The following is a 16276-nucleotide window of genomic DNA, read 5'->3' as shown; positions in this document are numbered from 1 at the left end:
CGTGGGACATTTTAAGTGTCAAAAGTGTGCCGTGGCACAAAAAAGGTTGAAAAACACTGCATTAGAGCGACTTTGTTTCCATGTCACTCATTAATAAGATTACAATGTTACATTGTAACATTTGAAAAGTGGGGCAGTTCAACCATGACATCCTAGCAACAACAACAATGGGAAGAATAAGGTACAATCAAGTTCATATCATTAAAAAGAACACCTAATCAGTCAGTTATGACTTTATGGCCACTTAGAACATCCTAGACCAAGAGCTACCATTTTAGGGCAACAACAGGAGAGAATGGGAGAAAGTCATTCACCTTTTCTCTTGTTTGACACACTTTTACCTCCCGGCCTCCTCTCCCAGTCTACACTCCTGTTAAACACTGCAAGGCTTGCTGGGTCTCAGAACTGAATGCTTTCCAAGTGATAGGGACATGAGGTTAGAATTATGGGCACTGAAAGCACGACAGGTGGGTCACATGGGAGATCTCTAATACTCCTCAGGCAACCAGACACATGGTTCTCATTACTGCCCAGGAGTGCCATCCAACACAAATACCACCAGGACTCAACTACCACTACTGTTTGTCGTATCATATCATCTACAATCTGCTGCCTGCATGGCCCCAGAGAAGCCCTGGGAAGCAGCTGTGTGGCTCTCTCACTGCCTCTACTTCACATAGTCCCTCAACTCACGTTCTCTAAGCTCCATCCATCCATCACTCTCTCACTTTTGTTTTCTCACTCCCTTTCTCCCTGTCAATATCAGGCCTTTCTTATCTCACTGTGTTTTCCTTTCTTTTCAAGTCTAGCTTTCTCTATCTGATGCTGAAAGAAAAAGGTGCAATGACAGAGAAGAGCCATTTTAAAGATATAGAAGTGATAGGTCAATTAAAGATATAGGTGTGATAGGTAAATTAAAGGATAAAATGCGTTTCCATCATGTACTGTATGATTGGTTGGTGGAATGGTTCAAAAACTAAGAGGGAAGTTAGCTAGATGTACACTATAGGCTGCCAGAGTTTAAATAACAGGTACATCATTCAGTAAGAAAACTGTCTGGATATTATCACTCCATCAGTATCAGACCATTCTACCATCTAAATCATTTCAAACTGTTAAAATGGGGGAAAGCACTTTCTCAAGCGTCCAGAACAAAACTGTGGGTCTGAAGAATAGGCTATCAGTTTCTTTCTCTTTCTTTTGCCTTAAAGCCTTAACGTTGCAAGAGATTTTATGTCTGAGTACATACTGTATTTACCATAGACCTAATGATGAAAAAGACAAAGTGGCATGTTGCAAAAAAATCTCAATGCTGTTCGAGTTGAGGAGAGATACCATCTGTTGTCACTTTATGCTCATGGTCAAGTATGCTCAATTTCACAAAAAGGCTTCTGTACTTAATAATTCGCTTATAGACACTGTAGCCCTGTGTCAGATTGAAATGTGGCCGGCACCAAACAAACTACTTTAGACACATTATGACCAAATGCTTGAATGTGTTTTAGACTACAATGGTCATCTTCAGCAGACATACACTATGTGAAAAGACCACTGTGGGCTGATGCATCCACACATACACAGCTGTCAATAAGACCAAAACAACGTCTCCATATTATTTCATATTGTACATTGTACATATCTCAGCTGTGTTGCTTCATCAAGACTTTAATATAATTTGGAATGGAATGTTCCGATTCTGGCAGTATCTGAAGCTGTTTATCTCATAAACATCTGATGCATGATCTTGCTGACTATCTGCCTCATTGTGTAGTGATTTCATTAAAGTCATAATTTTGCATCTGGATTCTGATTAAGAGTTTTACAAGGTCAGTGCAAAATAGTTCAAAACCATGTCACCAATGTTACCAATAAAGTATGTGTGCCATGGGTTCTTAACAATCAAATTTGATGGACATAATCCTACTCTAGCCAACCATTAAAAGGCCAACCATTGCTTATTACAAGTGTATAGCGGATGCTTCATGCTGTCAAAGCATTGCAATGTGAAGTTCATCCAGAGAAGAGGAGGACAAATGAAATCAACATCTCACTGCTTTGGGGGTTTCTCCCCCTTTTCCACACCAACAGCACACTCTGGGTTGGGCCATCCCCTTAAGTCCAAAATGATGACAGTTTGATTAGAAGCTATGCAGTGAACCACAAGCCGCCAAAACGCCCTCCCTCCCTAAAAAAAGGCTGGCCAACCAATCAGTTTGCTAGAGTGCATGAGGAACCCGCCTCTATCGCTCATGCCTCTAACCACAGACCATGAGCCTGTGGTGGGATCTGCCCTCCCCCTTCTTGCACATGCGGGACATGATGCCTGGGTGCCTGAACAGGAGCCTGTTCCAGATGGACAAATGGGTGGGCCGCCCCTCAGCACTGCCACCAGACAGAGCCGCTTCTCTCCCAGACGGAGGAGACCTGTGACAGGAGTTCATTTACAGAGAGACTTGGCTTGGGGGGTGGAGGGGGCTTGGGGTGGGCAGGCTCCTGTGGTAGCCTTGTCCAGATTGCCAAGAAGACTCTTCCTGGGAGGCATAACCACAACCTTTTCCACAGCATTAAAGGATATTTCCATGTTGTTTTCTATTCTTTTTTTAGTTTTGCCAAGGCAGAAAAGAATGCATTCAAACCTACAAGGTGTAATATGTTATAATACTGTTTAAGGGACTTTTCAATAAAACAATGTTACACCAATAGACTCCTGGCTAAATTATTCATTGATTTCGGGAAACTCATGTTACTTGACCCAAAACAGAGCAGAAAGGCCTGTGGCTCCTTGATTATCCTCTCATCTATTTGTGAAAGGCATGAATCATGATGAACATAGTTCAAATTCAAATGACTTAAGATTGAGGATGAGATTATTCCTATCTACAAAATGAATGGTCTGTAAATAGTCTGTGGATTTGATGGGCACTGAATGGACCAGTGTAGTGTGGAAGGATGACAACTGCAAAGGCTACACTGGGTTCAACTGGTTGTGAGGTTTTGACCTTCTGTTTGAGCATGTGTTGGACCATTACCAACTGTTGCATCTTGGATTTCCCAAAGATCTCAAGGATTGCTGTCAAGTCATTATGAAACAATATGAACTGTTCTGCTATAATATAATCTCTACAATACTAGGAGTAACATTACAGATAAAAACAAAACAAAAAGAGCAATTAGACAGATTATGACTCATTGTGAATGGGGATGGTTTTAAAGAATTGCTATCTCATTAAAATCCATCAGAGTTAATGCCCACCACTGCTATAACTGACAAAGGACAAGCCACTGTTGCAGTGTGAGTTACGTTTGACTGGCAGGTGGTCTCACGGGTGGGGCTGTCAGCCAATGGACTGTGCTGACACTTCACCAAGAACCATTAGACTTAGAAAAGACAGACAAATATTCAGAACACAGCAGCTCATCACCGAGTCCCACCTGGAAACCCCTGATCGAACCGATCCCACACCCAAGTGTCTGCTTCACTGGCAGCTCTGCCACGTTACGATTTTGCAGATGGAGAAAGCACAAAATGGAATTAAGTCTTCATGGTGATGCGCTCTCTACGACCACACTATTAAAGCTGGGATAATGGAAATTCCATGCCCGGATAAGACGAAACCAGCAAAGGCAGTTCAGTGATGAATGTGGACATGTGGCACTGGCCTTTGGCATTACTGGCTGTGCTGCTCCAAATGCACTGAGCACTTCAGCGGGCTGACAGCGAATTCTATCATGTTGCATTGAATTCTGGTCAGCAAATATATATATACAGTATATATATCTAAGTCATATGTATAATGATGCATTCAAGTATGACATTACCACAACTAAAAAGACAAAGAAATAGAATTATTATTATTATTATTATTATTATTATTATTATTATTATTATTACAAGACAGTATACTCTGTACCTCAGTTCTTCTCCTAATTCTGAAATTATAATATAATGCAATTCCTTCATATAAGTGCACTGACCTATATCGATATGTTTTCAAGACCTACAACAAGGAGCTACAGTCAGTTCGAAAGATAAAGACACCTACACTATGGACAGGCATTTCTGGTGGTCTTTTGCTCATGATTAGCGTACACACCAATGTTCTGTTGCAGTGCATTGTCTTATGATGTTGCTTCTGTGGTCAACTAATCTCTCTCTTTCTCTCCTTTGTCTTTTGTCTAGTAACTTAAATTGCAGTTTTATGAGTGTGGATAGTGTAAACATGGTTAACCAAGGAGCATATGTGATACATTATAAGACAGGGACACAATTTACAAAGATTATCTAATTAATAAAAAGAATATGTGGACATAAGATAATTGAGCTTTTCATAAACTGCACAACATGTAAGATCACCCTTGCCTTCAACAAATCACACTCCTCAAGACTATTAGGCTCCAGAGCAGCCATACACTCGCCGGCAAACTGATTACTCCTTGGTATCGCAATACAGTGTATTATGCTGATGCAAAAACTATAGATGGAACAGATGGAACATAATTACTTTTACAGTTTTGTAAATTCAACCATTTCATTACAAATCACAGAATTAGCAATACAAGTAGGCCTAACAGTTAAAAAAAAAAACATATCTCATATGGATATTTATTCATTTTTCATGTTTCTTGTGTACCCAACACAAATAAATAAACAAAAATGTTCTTACAGATTTAAGTTATTTTAGAAATAGGGTGAAATAAAAAATGTGTTGGCTTTAACTAACAGCTTAACTGCAACTTAATTGATACTAAAGATCCGAAGAGCTCAACGTTTGAAATGTAAGATGGACTCCTCAATCAATGAAGAAATCATCTTTTCCAGCTATGTCTTACAAAATGCTAGACAATGGGAAATATCAGAGGTTATTGTTAATTCCTGGTCTCATCTTCAATTATCGTTCTTCTTTTCACAGGCCTTCCATCAGTAAACTAATGGTGTGTGCTATAGCCTATCTACAATTCTCTACAGCTTGTTGAGAAAAATAATAAACATGATTTGAATAATTTTATTTCAAAAGATGACCTAGGCCTAATCATGAACTATGATTGCATGTGAACTCTAAGGACCAGCATTTTTTACACAAAAAAACGCAGAGTGCATTGGACAGGTAAATATTCTTCAATGATAGGCTACTAATTTAAATATCTTATAGGCTACTGGGTGAACTGGAGTTATTTTGACCAAAAAAGCAATTTGTTTAGACGCATTGTTAAATAAACACTCTTTTAAACATTTTCATATGCTCAAGTTGATTCATTTGAAAAGGTAAGATAACAGAGAAAATAAAACAAAAATGAAATAGCCTAGGTTAAGTTTAAAGAAATCTAGTGCGCATCAATAAAACGTAGGCTTGTATCAATCATGGATTCAGTCAGATTTAGAGTAAGATAACGAAAAATACAGAACGGAGGAAATGTAGTAAAATAAGCCATGTCCTGAAAAAGTAACTTGGTCCTGTCAGCTAAAGATTGAAGTACAGAGAAGGAGTCTCAGACAGTAGCCTAGGCTACATCTCCGAGTAGCAAGTCAAACAATGTGCTGAATGGGCAGTCTAATTTTAAAACTGCCATTTGGACAAGGACGGTTCTCAGTGAGGCACTTTACCTTATGTGGGAACTTCAACTCAGCAAGAGCTCAAAACAAAATGCCATACGAGATCAACTTCCAACGACACGCTGTCGGGTGATGCCGCTCGTGGATTGTTTTTCAAGGCGAACTGGTTTACCTTCTCGTGTACCTAACTATTCTTATGGCATTAGGCTACTATCAGAGTGAAAACTTTACAGCTATTAACACGAAAGAAATATTGGTTTCATCCAGACAGGCTGTGCCATGTTGTGACAAAATAATATCCCATCTGATGTTATTACTCAGATTTAATTGAAAATGAACATAAAATAGCCTACGGGGTAAATGTTTTCACTGACATCACCATCAAAGACAACACCTTCAATACCCCCAGTGCACTTGTATTATTCGTAGGGATGACCCGTGTCAGAAGGTTCCATGGCAGTCTAATCGCCGCGAGCAGCACGCAAGTGTGAGCGTTATCTGAGATTGTAGGAGAGCCTAATTTGGGGGAAACACCCTTGATGGCAAGCCGTATCTTCGTAGTCCAGACAAAGTTCTCCCATCAACACTTTCCACGGTCCCTGTCCTCTCATACCCTGACACACAAAAACGTCATTTACATCATCGCCTTTATCCTCATGATGAACTTCACAACACTGACGTCAAAATATCAGGGACCCACACGCAGCCTAGTCTATTTGACCTACACTGGCAATATTAATTAATTTGCCTGACCACATCTTTGATCATTATTAAGCCGACTAAGGTTAACCTATACAACTTTGTGTCTGCAGTCACAGGTAATAAGCCAATTTACCAAAATCAACTAAAGCTATGTTGGAAGCATGGGAATAACGGCAAAACACAAATGTTGCTTTCCCCTTGACTCAAAATCTGGAAAACTATGTGAAAGTATCTTTAAGTTGGTAAACTTACTTAAGTCGCCTTTGTCCAGTAGCAGTTTTGTCCGCAGGGATGAAATGCACTTCGCGCGTTGTCAAATTGATCCACTTCAGAATGGGAGCTTTATTTCATTTATGGCTCACGCATTCTTGAGGGTCAATCGCACGACCCAGACGAAAGTTAGCTAAGTGAGAATGCCCAGACTATGGAGGAAGATTTTTCCATTGCGATAATGGCCTATGCCATGTCTTTAAAGTATGTGTACAGTCCACCGAACTTCTGCGCACTGAAAAACGCAACCCGACACTTGAACAGAACTTAACAGAAAGTCTTGCAACCCCTGTTCACTTGAGGCGGCGAGCAGAGCGCATGGCATTTTTATTGTATAGTACCGCTATGTGGACAAACTTGAAACTACCTCCTGGACGCATGCAAAAAGTCCGACAGCGTAAGTTGACATATCGTTCAAGTGGACATTTCCAATGCACCCAAGAGACGTGACTCAATGACTTCGTCTAAGGGATTATTTCCCCATTAAATAGGCATATTGCAATTTATGAGAGATAGGCTATAATCAATCGACTCTATTCAACAAAAAAAGAAACCTGAGTTCGAATGTGAACGGTCAGAAACCTGTGAACTGGTTCAAAATGTAAGGCTAAGGAAGAGGAAAATCTGGCAGTTTCAGGCATGGATAATTAATGGCATAGAACCATATTGAGCAGATTGTTGGAAAACATTTGTTAGCGCAAACACCCCAAATCCCATCAAATAAAAAGTAACTTGACTTACCGCGCCTCCGAGTTCTTCTCGCGGCGTGGAGTAGTCTACAGTAGGCTTCTATGACTGACTGACAAACACCAAGGATTTTCTGTGCTTTCACGGGCCGGAATCTGACAGAATGTGTCCAGTTACAGCAAGTCCTGTCAGAGAATGATGGTTAAATGTAGATTAAGATGTGGCTGACACCACAGTCGCAGCCAACAGAAATGTACCTGAGAGAGGCCATATTCAAACGTCCCCCTGTCCTGTAACGCTTAAGTGGATGGCCAAGGCATTGATTGCGTGGAACAGAAGCCTCCCCCTGACAGAGCAGGTTTCTCTGGGGAGAGAGAAAAGAGAGAGAGAGAGAACTGCCATAACTGCGTAAACATCCATCATAAGTGCATTACAAAGCTTGAAACTCACTGCAAGCACGGAACATTCTAAAATGTTGAAATGTAGGCCTCGTTCATGATTCTTCATTCAAATAAAGAAGTCAATTTTACACCTAGCCTAAATATTAGAATTTATCAACGCAAATAAAGTGGGACTTATTCAAATTCAGATATCTGTATGGTTTAGCAAACGTTTGGCATCTACGGCGTCAGTTTATATTTACAGGAAATAATTTCTCCATACTCTTAAAACCGGTGCCCATTTTAGTGTAGGTCTATTTCGTAGACCTCATCTGAACTACAGAAGAGTTGCCGAGATTTCATGGCACTGGCAGGCCTACCCTGCGCAGACATCCTGATATCTATCACATAGGCTTCAAGCTATACGGCTGCAACAATAGGCCAGGCAAATTAAATGTTGGCCTAAGCAATGACTAGGTTATGGTCGTTAAAATACCCAAACGAGGCGATAAGGACAACAGCAGCATTTTTTATTAAACAAACATTTTATTTTATTTTAGAATATTCCTCTTAAAATAACAAAGCTCATTTTAAGCTCACCGCGAGGTGCATAGGCCTATAGCCTAGGCAAGAATGGTTTGATAATGAGGACTTGAACGTTGAGGGCCTTAATGAATTTACTATGTTGCAAAACTCTGATGATATCGTGCCACCTTGTGATATTTTTGAGTAATGCTACACTATTTAAAAAAAAAAAATGGGACTATTCATATTTTAACACTGCACATTTACTGTGATAGACACGTTCATGAAACCTAGGCTAAACATGACCAGAACGTGATGTTTTCATGTTACTTCTTTGGTACAATATTATCAAGAAAACAGAGCAACATTCATTGCATCTCACATGAGTAGATGTGTCTTCTCATTTAAAATATAAATTATATCAGCTAATACTTGACATGCAACTGATATGGCCTATATCTATATCTATAGAAAAAATCGAATAATTAATAGTTTAACATGATTATGTATTTTTTGTTCAAGAAGTTATTTTGTAATGTTCAAAAGAAAATGGTAACCCATATTTCCTTCTGAAGCGGTGAACAGCCCTTCTAATTTAGTCAGACAGAATGACAAGGGCATAATTACATTTCAAGTGACTTGTCTGTTTGCTTTTTCATTATAGATAATTCCTCTGGGAAGGGTGTGTATATGCCCATGTTGATGTTACAGTGTCCCAATTTTTGTGGATGATGTCTGTGAGTCTACACTATTTTTAGGGGGCCAGACCTGTTGTCAAAATATGCTAAACTTCATATGAACATGCCACAAAGATTGGTCACATGCTATGCCATTTAGTTTGATATTGACTGTTTAGAACAGCAGAATTGTATGCTTAAGATTATCACTTGACATTTGCAAGTATAAATACATCCCCAAATCAGAAAAATGTGTGATGTTGTGTAAAATGCAAATAAAAACAGAATGTGATAATCTACCATATATAGCTGTAAAAGGACATAGACATATCAAATGTTAAAAATTACTATTTCATGGTAAATATTCATTCTGAATTTGATGCCAGTGACACATTTAAAAAAAGTTTGGACGGGGCAACAAAACTCTGGAAAAGTTGTGTAATGATAAAGACAACAAAAGGAGGAATATTTCACAACTAATTATAACATTGGGTATAAAGAAGAGCATCACAGATAGACAGAGTCTCTCAGGAGTAAAGATGTGGAGGTATTCATCGCTCTGGGTAAACCTGTGTGGGTTTGATGAAACAATATAAGAATACTGCTTCTTAAAATGAAATTGCAAAGAATTTGTGAATTTCATCATCTACAGAACATGTTAAAATATTCAGAGAAATATTCAGAGAATCCAGAGAAATCTTTGCAAACAAGGGATAGAGCTGAAAAAATATTGGATGGCTATGGTCTTCTGAACCTCAGATGACACTGGATTAAAACCAGATCTGTTTCTGTAAAGAAAATCATTGTATGGGCATTATATGTAACTTTTGTTACTCGTTGTTACTTTTGTTACTTTTGTTACAAAGTCTGATACTCAATTCACAAATGCTAGTATAAACTTTACCATGCAAAAGAAGAAATTGTATTTAGGCCTAATACAGAAATGCCACCATCTTATCTTGGCCTGAGCTCATTTAAGATGGACTGAGGTAGTGGAAATTGGTCCTGTGGTTAGACCAATCAAAATGTATAAAATATTTTGACATTATTTAGCCTCTGGGCTAAGAGGGACTTAGACAGAGCTTTGTATAAGTCCCTCTTAGCCCAGAGGCTAAATAATGACAAAGCAGCCTCAAAAAATAACCATGCATCCTCCATGTGACACAGGTAGGCTATGATGCTAGATGATGCCAGAGGTAGGCTATTGGTGACAGAGGCAGGCTATGATGCCGGTAGACTATGATGCCAGATGTACAGTAGGCTATGATGCTCTCTAGTTTGAAGGCTTCATTTGTTTGTCTGTGATCATGGAGCTGATGTGACTTGCCAAAAACCTCCAGTTTTGTCTCATCAGTCTGACATTCTCCCAGGAATGTGACTTCTCAATATGCATTTTGGCCAGTTGCAGTCTGGCTTTTTATGGTTTTCTGTCAACAGTGGAGCCCTCTTGAGAGCCCATGCTGTTCAAAAAGCAACCGATGGTGCGAACGGACACTGATATACCTTGACCTTGGAGTTCAGCTTGGATGTTTACTTTGACTTTTCCGTGCCTTAGATCTATTCTGTCAATGTGTTATGCTGAAACAGTCATAAATTTGTATATTTATTCAAAGCTTGATTGTTGTAATGCATTGTTTTCTGGTCTTCCTGATTGTATACTAGAAGTCTTCAACTTCAGAATGCTGCAGCCAGAATACTGGCTAAACCCGAGATTTAAGTAAGGGATAATGTATTGTCTGCCGGTAATTATCACAAAATAAGTCCCGACAGGGAGAACAGAACCCCGACGCGCAGTTGTTCTACTTTTTCTTCACTAGTTACCAGTGAGCTACAAAGCCTTTAACTTATAAGGTCTTAGATTATTTAACCAAGCTTGTACACTGGCACACCCTCTTTGCTCTACTGATGCCGGTCTCTTGGTAACCTGTAATTTAGGTGGTAGCATAATTAGCAAAGCTTAGCAAGTTATATCACTCTGCTCACTGTAATAAATACTGCAGTTATACTGAATCATTTCACACCTGACGATCATGAAGATGTAAAGTTTGATATGCTCCTTGCCAAAGCACAATAATGGTAGCCTACGTTTATGTGGTTTAGGACTGGCATAATGTTCCTGAGCACAGTCGCCTGCATTCTCAAGATCAATACCAAATCTTTCACCAGTGTCTTTCAAGGATTCAGTTGAGACCAAGAAAACAGGTAGAATCGATTCACCTACTCATCTTCAGATGTTTGCCGATAAATTGTCTGTGCTGAAGAGGACTGAAACTAAATAAGCACAGAAGTGATAGTAATTCTGTCATAGATTATGCAGATACAGTGGTTTGTTTACCTTTTGCAGCACAAGCACATCTAATCTATTGTCACCGAGACATTAGGTACACAAAGCCTGCTCCATCAATCAAGCCACATGGCTAATCAAGCCATTCAAAGATTCAATAGGTCATAACCTATATATCCTATAGCCAGCTAGGTTTCATAGGCCTAACTCAAAATGATTAGTAAGTATAAGTTAAGTCAAAGATTGGTTAATGTAGACTATAGATTTATGGAAATATAGCCCTTTAATCAAGTGTAGTATGCATTTACACTATTTGAAAACTCAGATACCAGCCAGGCACATCAATTTATTGATCATCTTGTGGGCCTGGACTCTGAGTTGTTAAGTAGGAATGTCTTTTACTACAATGGTCATCAGTAAATGTCTCACACATGAGCTAAAACTACAGGTTTACTGAAAAGGCTGTTCATATTGGCAACAGCTTTTGTTCAGGCTTTCAATGTCAATTATTGTTAGAGTTATGAGAATTATTTCAGGCTTTCAATGAATTATTGTTATGAGATGAAAATGAGAGGTAAATGGCAGAATTCTTCCAATCATGGAAAGCAGAGCTTTTGATATCTCTGATACCGAGTAATCTGAGTAACAACTGCACAAAACCTTCCAAAGAGAGCAGTATTTAAAAGGTCCTAATTTAAATGCTGGCCAACGTGCAAAGACTAAGGTCAAATTGAAGCATGCTTAAGTACACAAAATCAATAGTTTGCTCAGAGACTGACAGTATGCTTTCTCATGATGACTCCAAGTAGAGCGACGAGACACTTTTTCCAGCTTATACTGACAAAAGACAAGACATTTTATTCAAGTTAATTTATTCATAAACTCTTTTTATAAATCTTATAAGGTTCCATCTGTAGTCTTATCCCTGCTTTAACAATAATTTGTGTCTGTCCTGTTAAAATGACTGAACAATCTTCTTGGGCACACCAATAAAAAGAAAGAAATGTATAAATGTCAAAAAACAAAACAGTCACTGCAACTTTGAGAACGGAGCAGTCAGTGCAGATTTCATTGACCAGGGATTTCAGGGATCAACTTCAGGTACATAAAGCACACAATTCATGTACACATACCCCCAAACCGTTGGTCTTTCATATTGAGGAAATTCTGGCAAATAAAATATGCTGAAAGCATACAGAAATGTGCGAGAAAAAATAAAAATACAAACTCTCATTTCAAAAAATATACACTAATTACAAGAAAGAAAATCAGGCAAGTTAAAAAAATAATCAGCTGCTGACAATGAAACTGACAAGTCTGTTTCTCAAGAAATGGAAACTGACTTAGAGGTCTGAGTTTCCATACTGTACACACCAACCTCAGTGTCCCCTCAGTACGTATTTATATGCAATATTTCATCAATGTCAGAACAATGGTTGGCCACTGCAACAGTGAGTCTAACTGATTGATTTTCTGTTAAAGTAAATATATCGTCCTAAAAAGGAAAAGCATAATTTCTCTGGACGCCACACATCTATATTCCAAATACCCTGCTTGGCTTCCACACGGTCTCAGTTAAGGTGCTTGGTAGACAGATATTCCACATGATCAGAAACGAAGAACCCATAGTTAATCCAATTCTGAGGAGAGTAGTCTGGACAATTCTCCAAGTTCAGTTTGAACTTGGAGAAAAGGTAGAGCCTTCTATAAAACATGTCCAGCCCCAGGGTCAGTGCACTTTGTGTTTCCTTTTCTTGTGTTTTTTGTCCTTTTTCTTACTGGCACACTTGACACAGAACCACTGGACATCCTCAGGTGGGGCAGCCATTATCCCCACACAGGGCCTGTGGGCAGAGACACAGCAGAGAGGTGGACCATGAGTGACAAGGACACAGTATAGTGAGAGGTGGCAACATAGACTGGATGTTTCACATGGCATTTGACGGGCACTAAACTGATGAGCAAAACAAGCATACTATTGATATAGTTTAGTACACTCAACTATAAAAGCTCTTGTATTGTGCTATTGTATTTACACTCAACTAGAACTAGTCAAACAGTAATACATCAAAAAGTTTAAATTCTCACCAGTGGTACCAGTCATCACAGTCATCACATCCAATCATCGGACTTCCGTCGTCAGGCTTATTGCAACCAGGACAAATCCAGATTTTGTTTCCCCATTCATCACGGATCTTAAAAAAAAAGGCACAACAAATCATGTAGGGTGAGATTTACAATTTTTGTCCATATTAACTTAATAGAACACTACTTTATTTTCCCAGTAAAACTGCATATTGCTTGAGTGTTCCTGTCCAAATAATAACAAATTTGACAGAATCATCCCTGCATATGAATGCACTGTATCAATATCTGGGATTAAAGTGGAAAAAATAACTCTTTTTTTACAGGCCTAGGGGCCGCAACCAGGTTTGTTCAGGGGCCAGAGTGTGTGTGTGTGTTTTTCTGTGTGTGTGTGTGTGTGTGTGTGTGTATGTGTGTGTGTGCATTAACTACATGTAAAGGCTATTTTTCTTACAATTACAGTAAATCCTTTGGGTGTGTGCAGTCCTCATGAGTTATATAGTTTCTTTAGTTTTTTGCTTGACTGATTTTATTTTTGAATATTTAGTATTATAACAACCAACCATCAAATTACAGAAAATCAATAGATAACATTAAGCCAATAAGATTGCGGATTTTGGCAGCCAATCAAATTACAGGCAATGTGGGGCAAGTTCGACTGGAGATCACTTTGCAGGCCAGCATTTGTGATTTGAATTTGAGACGGGCGACTACAGGTAGTCAGTAGAGTGAGGTCTCTTTGTATGCATGTGTCTTCTATTGTAAAGTACTGTAGCCTAGAAATCTAGATGCGCCCCTAGCGGCAGCAAATTACATTTGCTGGCAGGGCTAGTCTAGCAACTCTCCGTTGGCTTGTGAGCTCCAGAAATTGAAACTTAATCAGGCCAATGAAATCGTGTATAGAGTCGTTAGGTGGGCTTAACATAATGATTGATGGCAGAGTTGCAACGGTTTGGCTTGAATTCCCTGCTACTTGAAAACAAATCAGATGGATGTTGCTGCTGGCGAACAGTGTGACACGAGTTAAGCTTTTATTAAGTTGGCAAACGTTTGAACTAGCCAACTAGCTCCGCTGGTGGGAAACGCATGGGACTCATAGCGCTGCCGCTGTCCTATTGCGTGCAGAGGGAATTTAAAAGACAACTGATTATCCCGCCCCTCGGACTGAGCACTGCGAACGGTGAGTGTCCAGACCCTACATTTTAATGTGGGTCTGGCTCGTCAGGCTAATTGTAAAGCACTTTGGTTTTAAATGTGCTATGCAGTTATGATTTACAATACTTGCAAGTTCTAAAAGGAACTTCACAGACATAACAAAACACACACATAGCTTGTAGGGGCATCACGATTTCGGTTTTAAGTTGAAAAACGTTTGAAAGTCAAAATCAAAGGTAGAATTGATGATGTAACCACCCCCCCAAAGACACATCCAGCATGCATGCCATGAGGCAAAAACTCTCTCTCTCTCATATACACACACACACACACATATAATTCCGTCACATCAACATCATTGAAGCTTGAACTTGAAACTTGAAGCTACAGCGAGTTAAAAACACATCAACCAAACTCGAAGACCCTGCTACTTAATTAATCGCAACACCTCTAATAGTTTGAGATACACAGAACTCACCACATAGGCGCTGACGGTCTCCGTGACGACGCTGCACACAGGTGTCCTCAGGGAGCTGCCCTGTGAGAGAACGGAAGGAGGAGGCACTGCAGCTGCAGGCCCAGCTGCCACAGCTAGAGAAGGAGCTGGAGCAAGCAGGGGTGCCGCAGGAGAGAACATCGGGGCCGGAGGCTGTGTTGCTTTCACACTCTGCGTCTTGGCCATGGAGACTTTAGGGACTTCAGAGTTGGGGGCAACCTTGCTGATGACACTGGAGTGAGGGGGGAGGGCATGGTTAAAGGATACCCCACATACCGATATACAGATGCATCTTTCCAAATGTTTGTCTTTTTCAAGAATTTCTGAGCGGGATTCTCACAATGTGGTTGAGGAACTAAATGTGATCTATTCTAGAATTGAGGTTTCTTCACACAATCTACACATACTGTCCTGATACAGGGTTACATCTTGCTATCTGTTGATTTGGTGTTCAGTGCCTCATCCTGCGCTGCTAAAGATTAGTCCACTCTGTCCAGTACACACATAAAAACATAAATCCTACATAATATCACAACTATAAGCAATGCAGCCAGTGCAACTGCAATGGGGCCCTGAGTCAGGAGCGGCCCACGGTATGCTACTGTGCCTCTACACAGTAGAGAAGCATTTCAAAACAAGACCAATAGCTACAAAGCTTCATATATTAAAGGGAAACTTGGCAGGATTAGCTATATATAGTTATATTTTCTGCTGGAGAAATTGTGCATTATGCTATTTCAAACTGTGGAAAAAAGTAATGATAAAGCACATGGATTTCTTTACAAGCTAGCGAAACAGGCAAAACAATGTGGATGTTACAAGGTAAGAAACACGATTTAAAATGAGTTTCTTGTTTCTCACTTCTCTTTCTGGGGCGGTAGTCTCAATGTTGCAAGGTTGGTTTTCTGCCTGGGAATGCTAGGGGCAGCGGGGAAAGTCACCATTTTCACCGGAACAGGTCATTTAACCATCCAAATGATTTCTAAACGGGTTTATTACGTTGAAATACAGTAGTTGCCAAGTACCCCTTTAAAAACACTGTATATGTTTCATCCGTAATATTCAAACTATAGTCATAACCAATGTTGATACTGTTTGGAGTAGTCCATCATCCAGTTCCATAGTCTACACTACAAAAAATAAAATCTAACCAAGTGTTAGATCAGAAAATCTATTTGGTATTATTTAAATATGAAGAGACTTACCCAACACTCTCTCGAAAACCATTTTGACTTAATTTAAGAGGACTTTGACTCATTTTAAGAAGTCTTACCCAGACAAATTTGCGTAATGCACTGGCAGGCAAATTTGCCTGATTTCATGATGAGACATCGTAAAATGAGTCAAACTCTTCTGAAATTACGAATGATTTTATGAGAGAATGCTAGGTAAGTCTCTTTATACCGAAAACAATACCACCTAGATTGTTTGATCTTGATATAAAATTACGGTAATAACACGTGG

General features: G+C 39.4%; 2 protein-coding genes and 1 long non-coding RNA gene across 10 annotated transcripts in view; 1 reads left to right on the top strand and 2 right to left on the bottom strand.

Moving 5' to 3' along the window:
- The window catches only part of LOC121723735 (transcription factor SOX-6-like), a 63385-nt gene extending 55800 nt beyond the window's left edge, over positions 1 to 7585 (bottom strand). For 2 of the 6 annotated variants that reach the window (XM_042109772.1, XM_042109778.1), the window contains exon 1: positions 6506 to 6841. The gene's annotated coding sequence lies outside the window, so the exon portion shown is untranslated. The other 4 variants (XM_042109775.1, XM_042109773.1, XM_042109776.1 and 1 more) reach the window with 4 other exon arrangements.
- Positions 6249 to 9091, top strand: LOC121723736. Its single transcript, XR_006035024.1, has 2 exons — positions 6249 to 6369; positions 8780 to 9091. It is a non-coding gene; the product is annotated as an uncharacterized LOC121723736 (long non-coding RNA).
- Positions 9092 to 11931: 2840 nt separating this feature from the next.
- Positions 11932 to 16276, bottom strand: part of LOC121724564 (transcription initiation factor TFIID subunit 3-like) — a 33773-nt gene continuing 29428 nt past the window's right edge. For all 3 annotated transcript variants that reach the window (XM_042111227.1, XM_042111228.1, XM_042111226.1), the window contains 3 exons: positions 14795 to 15044; positions 13165 to 13271; positions 11932 to 12920 (listed from right to left, as the gene is read on the bottom strand). In XM_042111227.1, coding sequence (XP_041967161.1) covers positions 12806 to 12920; positions 13165 to 13271; positions 14795 to 15044 — 472 coding nt within the window. In that variant the 3' untranslated portion in view covers positions 11932 to 12805. The remainder of the gene's footprint in view (positions 12921 to 13164; positions 13272 to 14794; positions 15045 to 16276) is intronic.

Source organism: Alosa sapidissima, chromosome 11 (assembly GCF_018492685.1).
Source record: "Alosa sapidissima isolate fAloSap1 chromosome 11, fAloSap1.pri, whole genome shotgun sequence".
Lineage (NCBI taxonomy): Eukaryota > Metazoa > Chordata > Actinopteri > Clupeiformes > Clupeidae > Alosa > Alosa sapidissima.
Note: the sequence above shows the minus strand (reverse complement) of the source record. Positions and strands in the feature narration are given on the sequence as shown.